Source organism: Impatiens glandulifera, chromosome 2, assembly GCF_907164915.1.
Source record: "Impatiens glandulifera chromosome 2, dImpGla2.1, whole genome shotgun sequence".
In the NCBI taxonomy this organism is placed as follows: Eukaryota; Viridiplantae; Streptophyta; class Magnoliopsida; order Ericales; family Balsaminaceae; genus Impatiens; species Impatiens glandulifera.
Genome location: NC_061863.1, coordinates 8,944,325 through 8,963,232, shown reverse-complemented (window position 1 = coordinate 8,963,232; position 18,908 = coordinate 8,944,325). Strand labels below are relative to the sequence as shown.

Here is an 18,908-nt window from a genome sequence, read left to right as displayed (position 1 = left end):
TGTAAACAGATGCATTTCCATCCTTGTCATTTTTTAGTTTGAAAATTCATTTGCTTCCTATGGGTTTTACCCCATCTAGCAAATCTATCAAGTCCCATACTTGATTTTCAAACATCGAATCCATTTCAGACCTCATGGAGTCAAGCCATTTATTGGAGTCTGGACCCGTCACTGCTTGCTTATAGGTCGAAGGCTCACTATGTTCTAGCATAAGAACATCAAGGCTTACATTTAAGATGACATCATCATAACGTCTTAGTTGTATCTTTGGCCTTTCCGATCTACGAGTGGGTTCAACTTGTTCAACAACTAAATCCGGAACATGATCTACAACTGTTTGTAGATCCTCTTGTTCTGGTTCTTGGATGTTCTGAGGCCCTAAGCCTTCAAAAGTAATCATCTCTGCATCGACATCATCCATGTCATTTTGTTGTTGAGTTTGTTGCTCTTCATCATCTTGAACTGTTTCAAGATGAATATTTCTCCCACTTGACTTGTTGGAAAGGAATTCTCTTTCCAAAAAGACACTATCCCTTGCAACAAACACCTTTTGCTGAGTTGGATTGTAGAAGTAATATCCAAAACTTCCTTTTGGATACCCTATAAAAAACATTTATCTGATTTTGGGGCAAGCTTCTCTATTTGTAAACGCTTTACATAAGCTTCACATCCCCATATTATCAGAAAAGACAACTTTGGAACCTTTCCAGTCCATATCTCATATGGAGTTTTGTTTACAGTTCTTGACGGAGTCCTATTTAGTGTAAGTACAACGGTAGTGAGGGCATATCCCCAGAAGGATACCGGAAGATTAACAAAACTCATCATTGATCGGACCATGTCTAACAAAGTCCTGTTTCTCCTTTCAGACACACCATTTAGCTGAGGTGTTCCTGGGGTAGACAACTGTGTGACTATCTCACAGTTTTTCAAATGATGATCAAATTCGTGGCTCAAGTACTCACCACCACGATCAGATCAAAGTGCTTTTATTTTTTTGCCACTTTGAGTCTCTACTTCGTTTTGAAACTCCTTGAACTTTTCAAAGGACTTTGATTTATGTGACATAAGGTAAATATACCCATATCTACTCATGTCATCAGTAAATGTGATGAAGTATCTATAGCCACCTCTAGTTTCAGTGCTCATTGGACCACATACATCAGTATGTATTACGCCAGTAGTTCAGTAACCCTTTCAAACGTTCCTTTGAAAGGTGACCTTGTCATCTTGCCTATCAGACATGATTTACATGTATCAATGGATTCAAAATCCATGTCTTTTAGAAGCCCATCTTTGTGGATCTTCTTCATGCGATTCGCACTAATGTGACCCAATCGACAATGCCATAGGTAGGCCTCACTCAAACTATTTAATTTTTGTCTTTTGTTATTTATGTTATACAATTCTGATTTGAGATCCAATACAAAGAGTCCATTACTCATTGGAGCAGTCGCATAGAAAATATCATTCTTAAAAACAGAAATATTTCCATTTTTAATGCTAAATTCAAAACCTTCAGAATGTAATACAGCAACCGAAACAAGGTTCTTAGTAATGCAAGGAACATAATAACAATTATTCAGTTCTAATATTAAACCAGAAGGTAAAGATAGACTTAAATCTCCTACGGTAAGTGCAGCAACACTTGCTCCATTTTCAACGCGCATGTCTATCTCTCCTTTCTTCACTTGTCTTTTATTTCTAAGTCCCTACACATATGAAATAATGTGAGCACCACATGCAGTATCTAATACCCAAGTAGGACCATTATTTAATGTGAGAACATCGGTTGTCATAATCTCATACAGACAATCCCCAACGTACTTTTGCACTGCCTTAGGTCTTGTGTGTTCAAGGTAAGTAACAATTACTGATTATAACTTCTTATAATTCTTGGTTGATGATCCACATCCAATGTAGGATTCATCCCCATGCCTCAAGATCCAAAAATTTGCCTTTTGGTCTCTTGTTGAGTACAACCGTATCAAGGTTTATGAATCCCCGTATAGATTCATCCTCAAGAGCCTAAGGTTAAGGAGAGACACCCTCGCTTTTGCGAAACCTATCCAACCAAAACCATAAACTTCATGGGTCATGACATGGAAAGGCATTGCCCCAATTTTCTTTAGGAACTTAAGTTTTGATTGTCTTTTATTTATTAGTGAAAATTATTATAAATAAAAACAATGCAATGAAAATTGTGATCCTAGTATGGCCCCTAAGATGCAAAAAATATATAAAGAACTAAACTTCTTTGGTCTCCATGCTTGCACCCTTCATGAATCTCCATCCTTGAACTTCATGGTTCTTATTTGTATTACATAATTATTTATAATAATCTAATAATCAAAATAAATTACAAAATACATAACGATACATAGATCGTGTTATAAGAAAACATAACGATGCTCAGATCGTATTTCTGGGCCATACTAGAAAAATATTAATCTTTAATAAGTGGGATTTCCTAACTTTTAGAAAACAAATATATCATATTTATTTGATCCAAATATTTATACAATCCAATTAAAATAAATATTTCTTTTATTTTCTTAAAGATAGTTTTACATCTTAATTTATGTAAAATTATATCATCGATATAGATCCGCATCAAAATTAACAGTTAATTTATTGATCCTTTCAATATATGCAACCTTGTGCTCTGATACCACTGTTGGTTAATTAGATGTTCGCAGCGGAATAATTTATAAATCTAATCTAAACATCTAATCATATGATCATGCATAATTGATAGAATCATGATATATAGTTTATAGAAATATACCTTTGATGCGTGAACCAGATCAGATCTGGTAGTAATGAATAATCGAGAGCCCCATGTGTTGCTCCTCTACTTGGTCCACACGAGCCCGACTAGATCTCTTTACTTTCGACTGCTAGAACGAAAAAGACAAAGGGGAAGCAATCCAATTGCTAGATTAAAAGATGATTTCTTCCTCTTGGAGTTCTCACCGTAATATAGCAAAAACCGTTTTAAAAGAAGAACAATTCTCTCTCTATTCACTTCTGTTTTCTTGCAAATAAATAAATCATTTTGTATTAAATAAAATTCCATAATTAACCATTAATTATATATTATTTTATTTCACAAATAAATAATATTTCTTATTATTAATAATATCTAATATTTATTAATTATATATTATTTTATTCACAATCTTAACTCCATAATTAACCATTAATTATATATTATTTTATTTCACAATCTTAACTCCATAATTAACCATTAATTATATATTATTTTATTTCACAAATAAATAATATTTCTTATTATTAATAATATCTAATATGTATTAATTATATATTATTTTATTTCACAAATAAATAATATTTCTTATTATTAATAATATCTAATATGTATTAATAATTAACCATCTTTCTCGTTTATCTAGTCGGTCTACTCTAAATGTGTGACCTCAAAGGACCCGATTATAATAGTTATAGGTTTAATCCCATTAATCGTAGTTGGCTTCTAGCAAAGCACTACAACTCCTAAAATAATCGGATTAAATTATATCTATTAATTTGTCTTATCCAAGTTTAGTCATTGCACATTAAATTAAAGGACACAATTCTTCACTTTCATGTATAATTATATTGTTATTTGCACCAATAATTCATTCATATTTTAGGTTTTTCAATTATATAAACTTGTCTTGTTTTCCCAACATGGTAATTAAAGTCATTGATGGGCTGTTTCCATTTTTTCTCAGAGTGCCTGCAAATGTCTATTTGTGCCTGCAAATGTCTATTTATTATTAGGTATTTTAGGTGTGTAGAATTTCCTTATAAATTATTTATGGTGATGTGAAGGGTTTACATATGAGACCTTTAGTTCAGTTATAGACTCAATTATTTTGATAATAAAAGCATGTGCCAGATGTAGTAGCAAAAATGGACTTGAGTAGTTTTACCATTTATTGTCTTGAGAAGTCTCGTAAAAATTTGCACAATTGTGTCACTACATTAAGTTGAATATACACTCTTTTATCTTATTTTCTATCTAACAACAATCATGGTTGAGCTAGAGTTGGTGTTCACAGGAGAAATCACAACCAAATTGTTATTTTTAAATAACCTTGTTTTATATATATTATTGAAAAACAGGTTTAAGAAAAAGGAGACGTCTCTAACTTTGTCTAAAAGACCTGTTTAAAAGAGTGAAATTAAAATTAGAATTGATACTACTATAATTAATATTGAATTACAATTCAGTTAGTATGTTTTGAAAAACTATAAAATTTATATATATAATGATGCTTAATTTTTAAAGTGCCCGGATTGTCGGGTCTAGAGCTGTGGTTAATTTGGATACTTGGGTCGGATTGTGGGTTGACCCGTTTTTAAATTTAAAACGGTTAAAAATAAAATTAAAAATGCTAGAGGTATGTTTCGAACTTGCAACCTAACAAAACAAGTACAACTCTTTAACCAACTAGGCTACAAAGACTTTATATTTTAAATTCAACACCAAATTTGATAAACGCGGGATGTTTTAATATTAATATAAGTTCGACATTTTAACTAACTAATATATAATGATGTTGAGTAAATGGATACTTGGGTCGGATTATGGGTTGACCCACCCATAAACTTAAAACGGTTAAAAATAAAATTAAAAATGTTATCCATAATTTTTTTCACAATTTTTTATATTATTACTCATGCAAATGCACGGGCTAAATGCTAGTAATAACTACTTCTCTTACCTAATTAATATTCTTCTTATAGTATTACAGGTTTATTCATTAATGAAGACAAAAGTAAGACTTTTTATGGAAGAGGAGTGAATGAGGACTTGAAATAGAATATATTTAATAACATGGGGATAAAAGAAGGAACGCTTCCAGTCAAATATCTTGGAGCCCCCTTATCTGTAAATCAACTTCAAAGCTCACATTTTTGCCCACTTATTGAAAATATCATAAATTCTATCTTGGGTTGGGCTACAAAAAACCAATCATATGTAGGAAGAATAAAGCTTGTGAAAAGAGTTACTAAGAGAATTATTTGCTACTGAACACAACAAATAGTCATTCTCAAAAAAGTTATGGATGATCTAGATAAGCTGATGAGAGACTTCATCTAGGGTACTCAAGGTAGATGAGGTAAAAAGGTCAAATGGGAAACTGCATGTACCCCAAAGGCTTGGCATTAAGAATTGTGTCATATGGAATCGAGCGCTCACAATCAAACATGTATGGGCCTTGTCATGAAACCATATTCATTATGAGTCAAATGGGTTCATACGAGATTCATGAAAGGAGAAGCCATCATATGGACATGCCAAATTAAAAATGAAATGGCACGGTCCTTGAAGAAAATCCTAAGAATTAGAGGAGATGCATATCAGATGATGAAGTTCAGAATCAGTAATGGAAGGAGAATATTATTTTGGCACAATTCATGGCTAGAGAATAATCTCATAATTTTTTGGAAGGAATTCAAATCTATCAGATTTAGAATCAGAATCAGAAGAAATTGTCTCTTTTACTCAGTTAAAGATATTTAAGAAGGAAAATGTAGCTCTATTCTGAGGAGTAATCCAAAATGAGTCAGAAAATTCTATATCTGATTAATAATATGCAATTCAATAGAAACACTAATATAAAGAGTTAGGATACTATTATGAATGAAAAGTTCGTGGTAGGAAAAGCATGGGAGATCATTAGAACAAAGGAGGTGGTGATCGATTGACATAAAGTAGTATGGTCTTCAAAAGTTATACCTTGACACCAATTCATCATTTGGCTAATATTCAAGAAAAAATTGGAGACAAGAGACAAAATTAAGAAATATATGAATATTTCAGACGTCAATTGCCCAATCTGCGTAGTAAAAATGGAAAGCCTTAATCACCTATTTGGGGAGTGCGCGTTTGTATCCAAGCTGTGGATCAATTTTGCTCAAAACATGAATATCACTAACTTTCCAAGTAAATGGAACGAAATCATAGAGCTTGTAAAGAAAAAGGTTAAGGGCGATAGTTTCTACGCGAATATTTTCAAATGTTTCTTTGGAGCCCTATTCTACAATACCTAGAGAAAAAGAAATACAATAATTTATAGCATGAATAAGAGAATATCATGAAAAACTTTGGGAACGGTTAAAATAAAATTAAAAATGTTATCCATAATTTATTTCACGGTTTTTTATATTATTACTCGTGCAAATGCACAGGCTAAATGTTAGTTATAATAAAAACAATACAATTGATCTATCGAACCTAAGAATTAAAATTATACCTTTAATTCTAATTCCAATTTACTATTTTTAAAATTAATATCCAGGCCAAAATCCTTTTAGCATCTCATTCTTTTTTAACTCAAATAAAAATGTCATTTAAAAGATTAAGTATCAAGAGCCTTATTTAACAAATCAAATATTCAAGTTAGATTTCCACTTAAAAAATACTATATACTAGAATAAACCCAAACCCATATAAACAATATAGAAGAAGTTTTCCAAAATTACTTTAAAGAGGTGGGCCTTATTAGAGCATGAAAATGGTAATGAATTCATAATCAACAATAACAAGCCCTATTTGAATTAGTTCATATTTTATGAAGAACTTACCCTACCCCTATTCCCCCCACCCCACCCCCACCCCCACCCCCACCTGAATTTATATATTATGACATTGGATCAAAATAACAATTTGGGACTCTTATTGGGATCAACCGCAATTTGAGGTCTATTCTTTCGAACTTAAGAACTTTACAATTTGGGGTTTCACATTATCAAGTTTATAAAAAACGGGGTATTTCTCCAACGAACATGGATGTCCTTCAAAAAAAAAATATATGTAACCTTTATAATAAAAAATTAATTGTGACACATAATTTTAAAATCCTAAGCCCGACTCAACATCATTTCATCGTGAGGTGAAGAGGAGGGCAGTCATGTTAGGGAAAGGGTAATCAAGCGTCGCGAGGTGAAGAGTGGGGAAGTCAAACTAGTGTGAAAGGGATGTAGTCGGGGATGAAGTTTAATTTGAGTTGGGATGAATGTAGGGTTTTCTTTTTCATTTTTTGTTTTTAATGAATTGAATTTATTAAAAAAAATAAATAGGTGACATTTAAAAGTACGTGTCACATGTTTGTTAGGAAAAACCCATTTTTTTATAATCTGACAATACAAAGCTCTAAATTGTGAGATTCGAAAGAAGAGATCCTAAATTACAATTGATCCTTAATAAGGAGCCCAAAATTACGAAGTTCGGAAGAAGATGTCTTAAATTACAATTGCCCCATAAGTTGCTCCATAAGGAGCCCCAAATTGTAAAATTCAAAAGAAAATGTCTCAAATTTCAATTGGCCCAATTTATTATTTGGTCCATTGATATTTAAGATTAGTTACTATATCTAGAAAGAATTATATATATGTTTCTTCCAAACCCCGAAGAAACTACACCAGAATATTAATAATAAAAAATAAAATCCAAAAATATTCATCAAAACAATGTGGATTTGAATTACGGTAAATATAATTAGTTTGAAATATTATATTTTAAATAGTAATAATTTAATTAGAATAATTTGCTGTCCAATGGGTTAAGAGTTTGATGTTATTTTAAGTTGAGACTAAGATTTTGAGTTCAAACTTTAACATATTTTTAGAATTAGAAGAGGAGGACGATATGGCGAAAAATATACACAATAACTCTTTTTTTTTTCCTTCTTCTTTTCGTTTAGATAAATATGACAACATTTTACAAGATCATAGACACACGACATATTTTTATATAGACACAACATAAATTTAACAAATGACCCCAACTTGAGAAATACATCTAGAATTATTTTCCTACTTGTCTTAATATGATATTGTAAACACTCATTTTCTACTCTGATTTTATAATTTTAAAAATAATCTTGAGTCAATGAAATTATTTTAAAAAATTCTTATACAAGTTCATTACTCGAGATTAAAATAAATAAATAATTTGAGAACGATTTCGTATTGATCGGATTCCAAAATAATTAAAATCCTGTGTATTTTCAAATAAAACACAAAATGTACAAATAAATCAATAAATACATAAATAGGTTAAATGAAATACATGTATACCAATTAATTTAATTTATGTAAGTTTTTCATGTTGAAAGAAAGTTAAAAAATAAATGTTGTTAGAAGGTGATTGGCGATTGTCGTTTGCGACCACACCGGATCACCGCAATCGGTTGCCGACGAACGACTGCGACCCAACCCAAGTAGAGACCTGACTAGAGACCTACCCCACACGGAAGGCCAAGTCAATGAGTCCTGCAACCGTTGAGGCACTTATTTGCACACAAGATTGGTTGTGCTTAAAACCTCCTCAACATGTGATCGAAGATATATTAAATGATGTTCATATTCTTGAAGTTATTGAAGTAGGTACGAGTTAATTGATACATATTTTAATTAAATAATTATTTATAATCTAATATTTTGTTATTTGATATATGAAGAAGTGTCTATCAATGTGATTGTGAACGAGGAATCGTAAAAATGTATCGGAGATGACATGGAGTAAGTATGCTGAAAATAGAAAATAGTAGTTGATGCGTTAAATTATGTCTAATATTTAGCAGTTTTTGGATATTATAATTGAAAAAGCTTTTGAGTTGTTTTGTGTTGCTTAAATTATGTTCTTATATAATTTATAGTTTAAACACTGGGTTGTTTTTTAAACATTTTGTGTTTTTATCTTACACTTTTATGTTTAATGAGGTTCAGATTTGAGTAATTTCTTTATTGTAATTTATTTTTATTTTTTTTAAATATCTAAAATTTAAAACGATTTTAATGTCAAGTTTGATTTTTTTTCTGTAATTTTTCAAAGATAAAACCAATTAACCGATCGAAACCGACCGAACCGATGTTATAACTGATCAAATTGAACTACCGTTCAACACAACCGACAAGTAAAGATTTTGAAAAACCAATACGAATGGATGGGATGAATATTTTGATAAAAAAATCGACCGAACCGATCCACTTACACCCATACCCATAAGGCTACTTGGCTTGTAACCCGGGTTTCCCAAAATATTTTGTATATATATATATATATATGACAATAACGACGGGAAATGCAATTGTTATTGATTACTTTACCGTCGTTAAAGAGATATAGTCCACAGTAAACTATGTAAATTTTGTTTGTTTACTTAATATTATTATCATTGTATCCCGGATAGATTTTGTGAAATTTTTTTAACTTGGATAAATTTCTAATCATAGCTCCGCCCTTGTTAAAGGCGAGACGACCACGAGATGCATCGTTTTTACAAAATTTGAGATGTAAATTACGAGATTTTTAACAAACATTGACTTTTTTCTTTTAACAAAAAAAACATTTTTCTCTAGTAAAGTCTACTGGGTTCCTCATCTCATTTCACTATATTCGAGAATAGAGTAGGTTATAAGACCTCGAGCATTCGAATTTACTAAAAAGATTTTTAAAAAAAATTTGTGGGACAAGTTTGAAGCGTCGTTTTTACAAAATTTGAGAAGAGGTAAGTTACGAGATTTTTATCGAACATTGACTTTTTTCTTTTAACAAAAAAAACATTTTTCTCAAGTCCACTGGTTCCTCATCTCATTTCACGATATTCGAGAATAGAGTAGGTTATAAGACCTCGATCATTTGAATTTATTAAAAAGATTTTTAAAAAAATTTGGGGGACAAGTTTGAAACCTTAGAGATACTACATCTAAACTTGTCATGATGCTTATACTATCCTAAATTTTAAAGTATCACAATTATAAAATCTTCACACATTGAGAAGTCAACTTAAAAACCATGGCAACATTGGGCATTCTAAATTCAATTAAATTAATGTTATTCATATCAAGAATTTGGATTTGTGAATCAAATGATCATCAACATTTTTATATCTTTGTTCATTATATTTTAGAATATCTTAAGCCTATTGCAACAATTAAATACAACTTAGAATTCAAATTGTCCAAAACGATAAGTTGATAACAAAATATCAGATGAAATAACTTGATTTAATATCCAATTTTGATATAAATGAGAAAAGTTAAAACATAAAAGTTATTCCCAATAGATTCATCTATATGAACTCTAGGTTTCACTATTCATCTTAATTCGGAACTCATTAAACTAGACAAATTTTATAAATTAAATTCTAATTTCTATAACTTAAAATTTTTGGTTTTGTCAATTTTGAATCCAAATCACTTAGATATTCACAAATTGATTTCATTCGATCCATATCGCTAGACCTCAACCGTTGGCTTCACAATGAAATTAGTGGAAGTGTCTATAAGGAGAAATCTCTAGACCCTAACCGTGGCCTCAACACTAGTCGTATATAGGCGTCAATGCAAATATAAAATATAGTAACCTAATATATATAACATTATAAAATAAAATAAAAATACATTATCATTTAATGAGAATTTACATTTAATAAATTACATATAACATCCACATATAGGAAACTAACATTCAACATTATTGGTGTTTTTATCCTTCGAAAGGGACTAACACAACAATACACGACATAACAGTTAAATTTCATGATTTCAAAAAGAATCAAACTTATACTTGCCACGACTCTTGACCCTAAGATATCGTGACGAGTGGTCTAAAAGTTTTTATCTCTTTTGAAAATTAAATGTTTTGATTGAGTAGGCAAATATTACTCCAAATAAAAGAACCCATCCAACGATGATCATAGCAACATAACCGACTAACTCGTGTTTGTAATCGAAGTAATCCCTCACAAATTGTTTCACAGTTTGACCTGTAACTAGCTTTTCTTGGACATCTCCATATTGTGAACCTAATAAGCCATATAGTGTCCAAGAGACAGGCGAAACATAGTAGTACCACTTCCACCACGCTGGGATCCTCTACATATATTTTATGAAGTAAAAACGGTTAACCAAATTGTAATGTGCACGAAAGATCTTACCGTTAACATATATGGGAGTGGGACTTACTGTTTTTGGTACTATAAGTCCGGAGAAAAGGTTCCATATGTGGATAAATGATGAAGAGATTATGTTGGCGATGGTTTGGTTTGGGGTAAGAGCAACCACCATCATCCCATAATACGTTAAGTATAGTAAAGAGAAGTACATGAAGAACATGTACCAAAAGAACTTTGCAACCGTCCATTCGAATCCTATCATGGCATATACAATAACGGAATATAGTGTTGATTGAAGTAGAACATGTGGAATTTCAATTAGAGCCTACAAAAGAGACAGAGAAAAGAATTCAAGATTTAATGCGATGAGTTGAATGTGGAGACTAAATTCGATAGGAAAAGAAGCCAAAAGTAGAAACATGAAAGGATGTTTAAAGTTGATTGAGAGAAACTAGTGACCAATTTTGTGGAATAAGCTTGAAAGTGATGGTTTTTGCACATTAAGATTTAGTTTGGCATTGTGCTTATGAGTATGCATGTTTTAATATGAATTATAGTACAAAAAATATATATAGTTGTTATATTGTCCAAAATTATAATATTTTAAAATGATTATTTATATTAAATGAAGTAAAACAAAAATATCACCTCATCTAATCATAATCCAAACAATAATGTTAAATAATATTCTAACCAATAAGATTTATACACGATTTTTTTTTACCATCTTTCCCGTACCGTTTGATTTTAAAGAATTCCCGCGGCACACCGTTATACCATATTTAAAAAAAAATGTATTTGATAATGTAGAATTGAGCCTAAAGTTTTGAGGCTCAATTTGGTGTTCCTCAATATTAGGTAAAAAAGGGGAAGGATTATATATGTGCGATTATTTGTTGGATTCGAAAAGGCATGAAATCACATAATTGTGAAGTTGTTAATCAAATCGTATTATTATAAAAATGTCAACTAAATCGTCATGAAATCATATAGTGGTAGAGATGTCAAAGATATCACATTATCTTTAACCTAATTATGAATTCTAAAAGTATATATATATATATATATATATATATATATATTGTGTGAGAATAGAACCTATAACAAACATAGAGAGTTAGAGTTTGTACTCACTATTATAGTTTATTGAATCAATTCTCTGAAAACAGGACGTATGACATTGTTGGTCCGAACTTAGGTAAGACTCTTGTGTCGTTATTTCGTTTTTTCTTACTTTTACGCTATTGTTTTACATTCCACTACGGTTGCTATTATTCCTCTTTCATTCTTAGGGTGATAGTTTTCACCACAAACTGGTATCAGAGCCAAGTTGGGCCAAGGCGGTCGTGGTTCAATTTTTTTGTGAGTTTTTTTCTTGATTAAGTTTAATGGGACGAAGGACTTTGGGTTATAGAAGATGAAGATGATGGCACACTTAAACAACATAGCAGTTGTTAAAGCACTCAAAGGGGAATCACAATTACTGACCTCGATGGACGCAGAGAAAAAGATGGAGGTGTTGGAAAGGGCCTATAACACATTGATTCTTAGTCTTAGTGATAAGGTGCTGCGAGAGGTATCTAGTGTCACGATGACAATAGAGGTGTGTGTGGCTTTAGTTGGAATCTTTGTATATGACTAAGACATTATCGTCTCGGATCTACATCAAATAGAGATTCTTCAAATTTAGAATGGTTGAGGGGAATGACTTGTAGACGCATCTCGACGATTATGTCAAGATTCTCCTTAATTTGGAAAACATCGGAAAAAATACAAGGATGATGATAAGACGTTGATACTTTTGAATTCTTTACTGAAGTTGTATGAGACGTTTGTAGACATACTCGAGCATGTGAGGGAGGAGCTTACCCTTGAAATTGTATGAGACGTTTGTAGACATACTCGAGTATGTGAGGGAGGAGCTTACCCTCGATGATGTGATGAGTGCGTTGAGATCGAAGAACCAAAAGAAGAAGAATGAAGAAAACAATGTAAGTGGAGATGGACTCTTGGCTCAAGGGAGGACCGAGAGGAGAAACAATAAAAGAAAAAGAGGGTCTTAACGGAGGAATTTAATCTCTCTCGTATATGAAAATTTATATTATTATAAAAAAAAAATTAAAACTATTCTAAAATATGAAAAATAAATAAAAATATTAGTAATTATATATTTAATTGTGTTTATAAGTGTTCGGGGCAGGATCAATGTGAGATTGGATCAGGAAACACAAATATCATCTCCGACCCATCACTGGTCAAATACCGGCAAAATAAAAAAAAATCGCCACTAACAAAATAATTTGGATCAGAAATCGTCAATGTTATATTTTATTTTTAATAAAAAATAAAGTTACCTAATTTTGAATTTTCAATAAAAAAAGAAGAAGTTAAAAACATGATAGCAACAACTATCTAAATTTTTTTGTCTCACTAATTTCCTAACATTCCCTCACCTAATCATAAATTAGTTCTAATATCAAATGAATTAAAATATTTCTATAATAAATCATTTAAATGATTACAAATAAATTATATTATTATTTTTAATATAGGGAGCTAAAACTATAGTCACGAATTCCACAACATTTAAGATGTTAAATTGATCGAACCGTGATCTTTGTATCTTTAGAAATCACTCATAATACTTAGCTTCAGTTATTGGGTTATTCTAATTTTAACCTTTATTAAGTTAAAGTTGACTAAAAATAACAAAAACAAAGAAGTTGTTACCTGTGCAAAAGCATATGGCAATGCAGAGTACATTCCAGCTGCTTTTTCCCTATAAAATACAGTCCTCTCTATGAAGACAATAGGTAACACTCCAAAAGCATTTGATGCACCAATAAAGAGAACAGCACAATACATAGAACCCATTGCATTGAATATATCCTGTTCTCTATTCCTACATATCAGATTGTCAGTTCCACCCATTAAACCAACTTTTTATAAGAAACTAAGAAATCGCAAACCTTTTCGATCCCATGTCCCAAAAGATGGCCCCAAGCACAAGAGCTATCATGGTTGTGAATATTATTCTGGCAGCGGTATAAGGAGGATTTCGCCAATAGGATATGTTTTGTTTCCATAAGCAAGCAATGGTTTGTGTGATGAAAGATTGCGAGTATTTTGTCGGAAAGTGTAGATCTTTTGATCCTGGCGTGGCTTTACTGATTTCTTTTATCGTTACTTTGTTATTCCTAAATATGAGAAAGTATATTATATGATTATTCCATTATAACCATTTGATAGATTTTTCTTATTTAATTACCTGTATAGATTTGATTGTTTGTAGATATCAACAAAGTTCACACCAAGAGATGATTCAATTGACAATGAAGTCACTTCCAACATCCATGTAGCTGGATTGTAACCGTCTTTAATTTTGTTTACTCCGCTTATTCCCTAATTTGACATTAATTTTTTCAGTCACACTTAAGATGATGAAAACATAATCATTCTTGATATCTACAATACCTCAAAGTAATTGATAAGATTGACTGAGTGACGACCGATTGGGCCGAAATAGATTTCTTCACCTCCTCGTTTCATAAGTAGCAACTACAATTGAGAATTTACACAACAAAATTCTTGTTAAGGAAATACAAGTAAGAAGAGTAAAAGGTTGATAATTTGAGAATTGAGATTGATCACCTCATCGAAAGCATCAAATATGTCGATGCTAGGTTGATGAATCGTGCATACAACTGTCCGTCCTGTGTCCACAGTGTTCCTCACGGTTCTCATCACAATTGCAGCAGCTCTCGCGTCAAGTCCTGATGTCGGTTCGTCCATGAATATTATGGACGGATTAGCTACAAGCTCAACCGCAATAGTTAGCCTCTTACGTTGCTCAGTTGAAAGCCCATTCACGCCTGGCAAACCGACTAGAGCTTCCTTTATTGGTGTTAGCTCTACTAGCTCCATAACCTCTTCAACAAACATCTGCAGTCATGAACTTATGGTTTACGTTAACAGATCATATTTTTATTTTCAGGGTATGACATAAATTTGTGTTCAGATTGTGCCATTTATGTTACCTTTCTAGTTACATAGTTCACATCTCGAGGAAGACGAAGCCAGGCAGAGTATTGTAAGGATTCGTGGACTGTAACATTAGGAGAATGAATGTCATTTTGTTCACAATAGCCAGAAATGCGAGCAAAAGTTTCTTGCTTCTTAGGATAACCAGATATGGTGATCACTCCATCTATATAACCACCCGTTTTTCTTCCAGCCAATACGTCCATCAAAGTTGTCTTTCCTGCACCACTTACACCCATAAGTGCGGTTAATACTCCTGGTCTAAAAGATCCACTCACGCCTTTCAATAGCTCGAGACGATCTTCATTAACTCCTTGAACCTTCATCTCCTACAAAAAGAAATGGATCAAAGTGCATGGTTTCGTTTCTATATAAGTTAAAGACTCAAGTAAGTACCTGGGGCATGTCAACTGCATATGTGATATCATCAAATGTGATCGAAAGGGGTTCGAAAGGTAGAACCATTCCTCGTTTCTTGTTACTTTCATCTTTGATTATGATGCTGCCAGACGGAATTACACTTCTTCTCACGCCTTTCTTGCTAGCATTTCTCTCCAATAAGGATTCTTCAGATATAATTGCTTGTGCCTTGTCAAATGCTGAAAGAATTCCAATCATCAACAGGATTCAGGAAACATTGGAAATTATACAAGAATTCAAAAAGGATTGTGTTGCTTACGTTTAAGGTAAGCCAGAGACAATGTGAAGAGAAAGTTAAACAAAAACACATATCCTATTAACGCCCCTATTCCAATCCAATACCAACTTGCATTTGTGAAAAAACCTCGAGACTTCAATACCAACACGCCTAACGTTTCTGTAGAATTCTGAGGAATCTGTAAACAAATACATTGTTTACATTATTAGTTTGTGATTGAAAAAAGAAGAAACTATGATAACAAACTAACATGTCGCCAACTCTTCCCAAGAAATTCATTCACAGCAATGGCGGTCTGGCCATACATCATAGGCGAAATCCAGTATCCCCATATCCACCATTTCTTTATGTTATCTGATAATGAACAAGAGTAATAGCAGATTTCAGTTAAAACATCCTCAATTGAACCATATTTACTACATTCTATTCGAATTATCTCACCTCTTGATATAACATATCCGCTCAATACTGTAATAACAAGCAATACAAATATGCCAAACGTGTTTGCAATGATGATGCTCCTTCCAACAGACCCAATTAATCGAAATAATCCAGAAGACATTTGGTTAAAGCAAATAAGTAAAAGATATTGTTTAAAGAGCCTGCAGTTTATAGTCATGATTCATTTAGATGCTAAACCAATATATATGAAAAAGAAAGCTAGTTTTAGATTAGTTTTACCTTCCAGCGTCAGAATCAAATCCCATGACATAGTAAGTCATGAAAACCCATATACCAACTTCGACGAATGAAATTGGGATCTTAAGAATCCAAGTGGGTAAAGAATATGCCCAGGTTGGGAAGAAGAAGAGATCTCTTTGCTTGTAAAATACTGGAAGTTTCAGAATACTCAATGATAGCTCTGCGTATCCATTGAACATCATGATCATTATTACGAAGAATGTATCTCCCATGTAAATGCCTCCATCTGCTATCGTTTTCTTGGGCATCTCTGTTCTTAGGAAAATCGTCATTGTGATTACTGCTATAAAAGTAAGCTAAGAACAAAACATCGTCTATTAGCATTAATTCAATTTTTGGGATGAGTTTAGGGCTTAAATTTAGGATTTTTCTTATTACTACTCACTTGAAACATCTTGAACATGTAGAGGAATGAGTTTCTTTTCATGAGTAAGTATTCTCTAGACATGCAAGCTTTTAGGATCTCCATCAATGGAGCACCATATTTTGTAGTCGTTAAAGCAGCAGGATGAGAACTTGCTTTGTCAAAAGGGATCGCCAATTGATCACCTAATCTTTGGCCAATCTCGAACGTCTGAAACGCATCCACGAATTCTTCAGCGCTAACGAATCTGTATGGTTCTTCTTTGTTTTGCCAATATTGCTCTTGGTCCTTCTTTGATGTAACCTACACAATTTCCCCGCCGAAAGAACAATTTTGAGTCAATTTGAAACCTAATCAATTTGATTTAAACCTATTTCTTACTTCTTGCAGGAAATCAGCGACTGCTTTCCTTTTGGGGCATTTGAAACCCTTGTATTCGAAGAACTCCAATACATTCTCACGAGGACCTTGATAAACGATTTGACCGTCTGTAAGGAGAATAATATCGTCGAAGAGATCGTAAACTTCCGGCGATGGTTGAAGGAGAGAGATGAGAGCAGTTCCATGTAAGATATGAATAAATTGTCTGATGGAATTTACGATCTGAAACGTCGTCGAACTGTCTAAACCAGTCGATATTTCGTCCATGAACAGAGCTCGTGCAGGTCCAACCAGCATCTCTCCTGAATCGTTGAGCAATCAGATAAATGGACTCCATATTTTCGAAAGCTCAATAGTGAAAATGATTTTACCGGTTGTGACTCGTCTCTTTTGGCCACCGGAAATACCGCGTACCATTTCATCTCCGACTAATATATCCGCACAGACTTCCAGTCCTAAGATCTGTTCATAATGATAATCGTCAGATTCAAACTTCTAAGATAATCAATGATCAATGATACGATACCTTGAGAGTGTAATCCGTTACGACAGCTTTCTTCCCCTCTAATGAAGCAGCCTTCATGCACAGAATCAGAATCAGAATCAGAATCAAGTGAATAAATGCAGTAAGTAAGTAAGTAAGTAAGTCAGTCAGTTTACCTTCATGTAGATATCAATATCTGGATCAGGTTTAATTCCTGCTTGTTTCTCCCTCCTTGACAATTCCACTAACATGTCTGCATATTCATCACAGTTATTCAATCTACAGTAATGATCAAATAGATGAACTATAACATTCAACTTACCGTATTGACGTCCGATTCCTTGACATCTAGCTGAGAAAGCTAGGGTTTCTCTAACTGTTAATTCTCCAATATGAAGATCATTTTGACTAATGTAAGCAGATGTTCTTTCTGGAACAAATTCCTCCATTCCATGGCCATTGTATGTTACTCTTCCTGAAACCTGGAGGATATTCAAATATTCTTAACTGAAGAAAAGGAGAGATGAAGAACAAATTATGGAAATGGAAAGACGGATTCATTGTTCTTGTTTGCCTTGAGATCCAAATTGAGTTTTCCAGCCAAAGCGAGAAGTAATGTGGTTTTTCCAGAGCTTGGTGGACCTAGTAACAATGTCATTCTGTGAAGAAGATGAAGATAGTTATACTTAGTTAGTATCTTAGCCAAATCAAATAAATAAAAAAGATAATAATTTTTTTTTAAATATATATATATATTTATGCTTAATTTTCAAAATGTCATATATATATATATATATATATATATATATATATATATATATATATATATATATATATATATATATATATATATATATATATATTCCTAATTTTAGTTATAATTATTAATTTTAAACGGTCTACTAAACAAACAAACAGTGTTTATCAAATTTTGTGTTAAATTTAAAATATAAAGTATCAAGTTTAGTGTTGACTTTAAAATATAAAGTTTTATTAGTCTAGTTAGTTAAATGGTTGTATTGATTTTTTTATTAGGTTATAAGTTCAAAACATACCTATAACATTTTTAATTTTAACCGTTTAAAATTTATTGGATGGGTCAACCCACGATTCGACAATTCGGACACTTTGAAAATTAAGCAGCATTTATATATATATATATATATATATATATATATATATATATATATATTATAGTTATTTAAAAAATTGAACTTATATTGTTAAAACGTGTTGCGTTTATCAAATTTGGTGTTGAATTTAAAATATAAAGTCTTAACCTAGTTGGTTAAAAGAGTTACATGTTTGGATGTTTGGATAACTAAGTATCCATACACTCGTATATATTAGAAAATTTCTACG

At 32.0% G+C, this 18,908-nt stretch overlaps 1 protein-coding gene across 1 annotated transcript; it reads right to left on the bottom strand.

The window, feature by feature from the left end:
• Nucleotides 1–10,638: 10,638 nt before the first annotated feature.
• LOC124927479 (pleiotropic drug resistance protein 1-like) lies at nucleotides 10,639–18,205 on the bottom strand. The gene is made up of 20 exons (XM_047467897.1): nucleotides 18,121–18,205; nucleotides 17,869–18,028; nucleotides 17,723–17,799; nucleotides 17,589–17,639; nucleotides 17,434–17,524; nucleotides 17,063–17,364; nucleotides 16,703–16,984; nucleotides 16,297–16,613; nucleotides 16,057–16,217; nucleotides 15,866–15,969; nucleotides 15,637–15,793; nucleotides 15,354–15,556; nucleotides 14,954–15,286; nucleotides 14,568–14,858; nucleotides 14,391–14,474; nucleotides 14,185–14,318; nucleotides 13,886–14,113; nucleotides 13,647–13,818; nucleotides 10,987–11,241; nucleotides 10,639–10,896 (listed from the first exon to the last, which is right to left on the bottom strand). The coding sequence occupies exons 1-20, from the start codon at nucleotides 18,202–18,204 to the stop codon at nucleotides 10,639–10,641; spliced, it is 3,744 nt and encodes a 1,247-aa protein (XP_047323853.1). The 5' UTR covers nucleotide 18,205.
• Nucleotides 18,206–18,908: the final 703 nt, after the last annotated feature.

What these genes read in the sequence shown, in the direction of transcription:
- LOC124927479 (XM_047467897.1), bottom strand. Translation starts at nt 18,204, where the DNA reads ATGACATTGTTACTAGGTCCACCAAGCTCTGGAAAAACCACATTACTT. An exon ending in ACATGTTCAAGATGTTTCAA is followed by an intron (nt 16,614 to 16,702) that starts GTGAGTAGTAAT and finishes TTTTGTTCTTAG; the next exon opens with CTTACTTTTATAGCAGTAAT. An exon ending in GTCTCTGGCTTACCTTAAAC is followed by an intron (nt 15,557 to 15,636) that starts GTAAGCAACACA and finishes GAATTCTTTCAG; the next exon opens with CATTTGACAAGGCACAAGCA.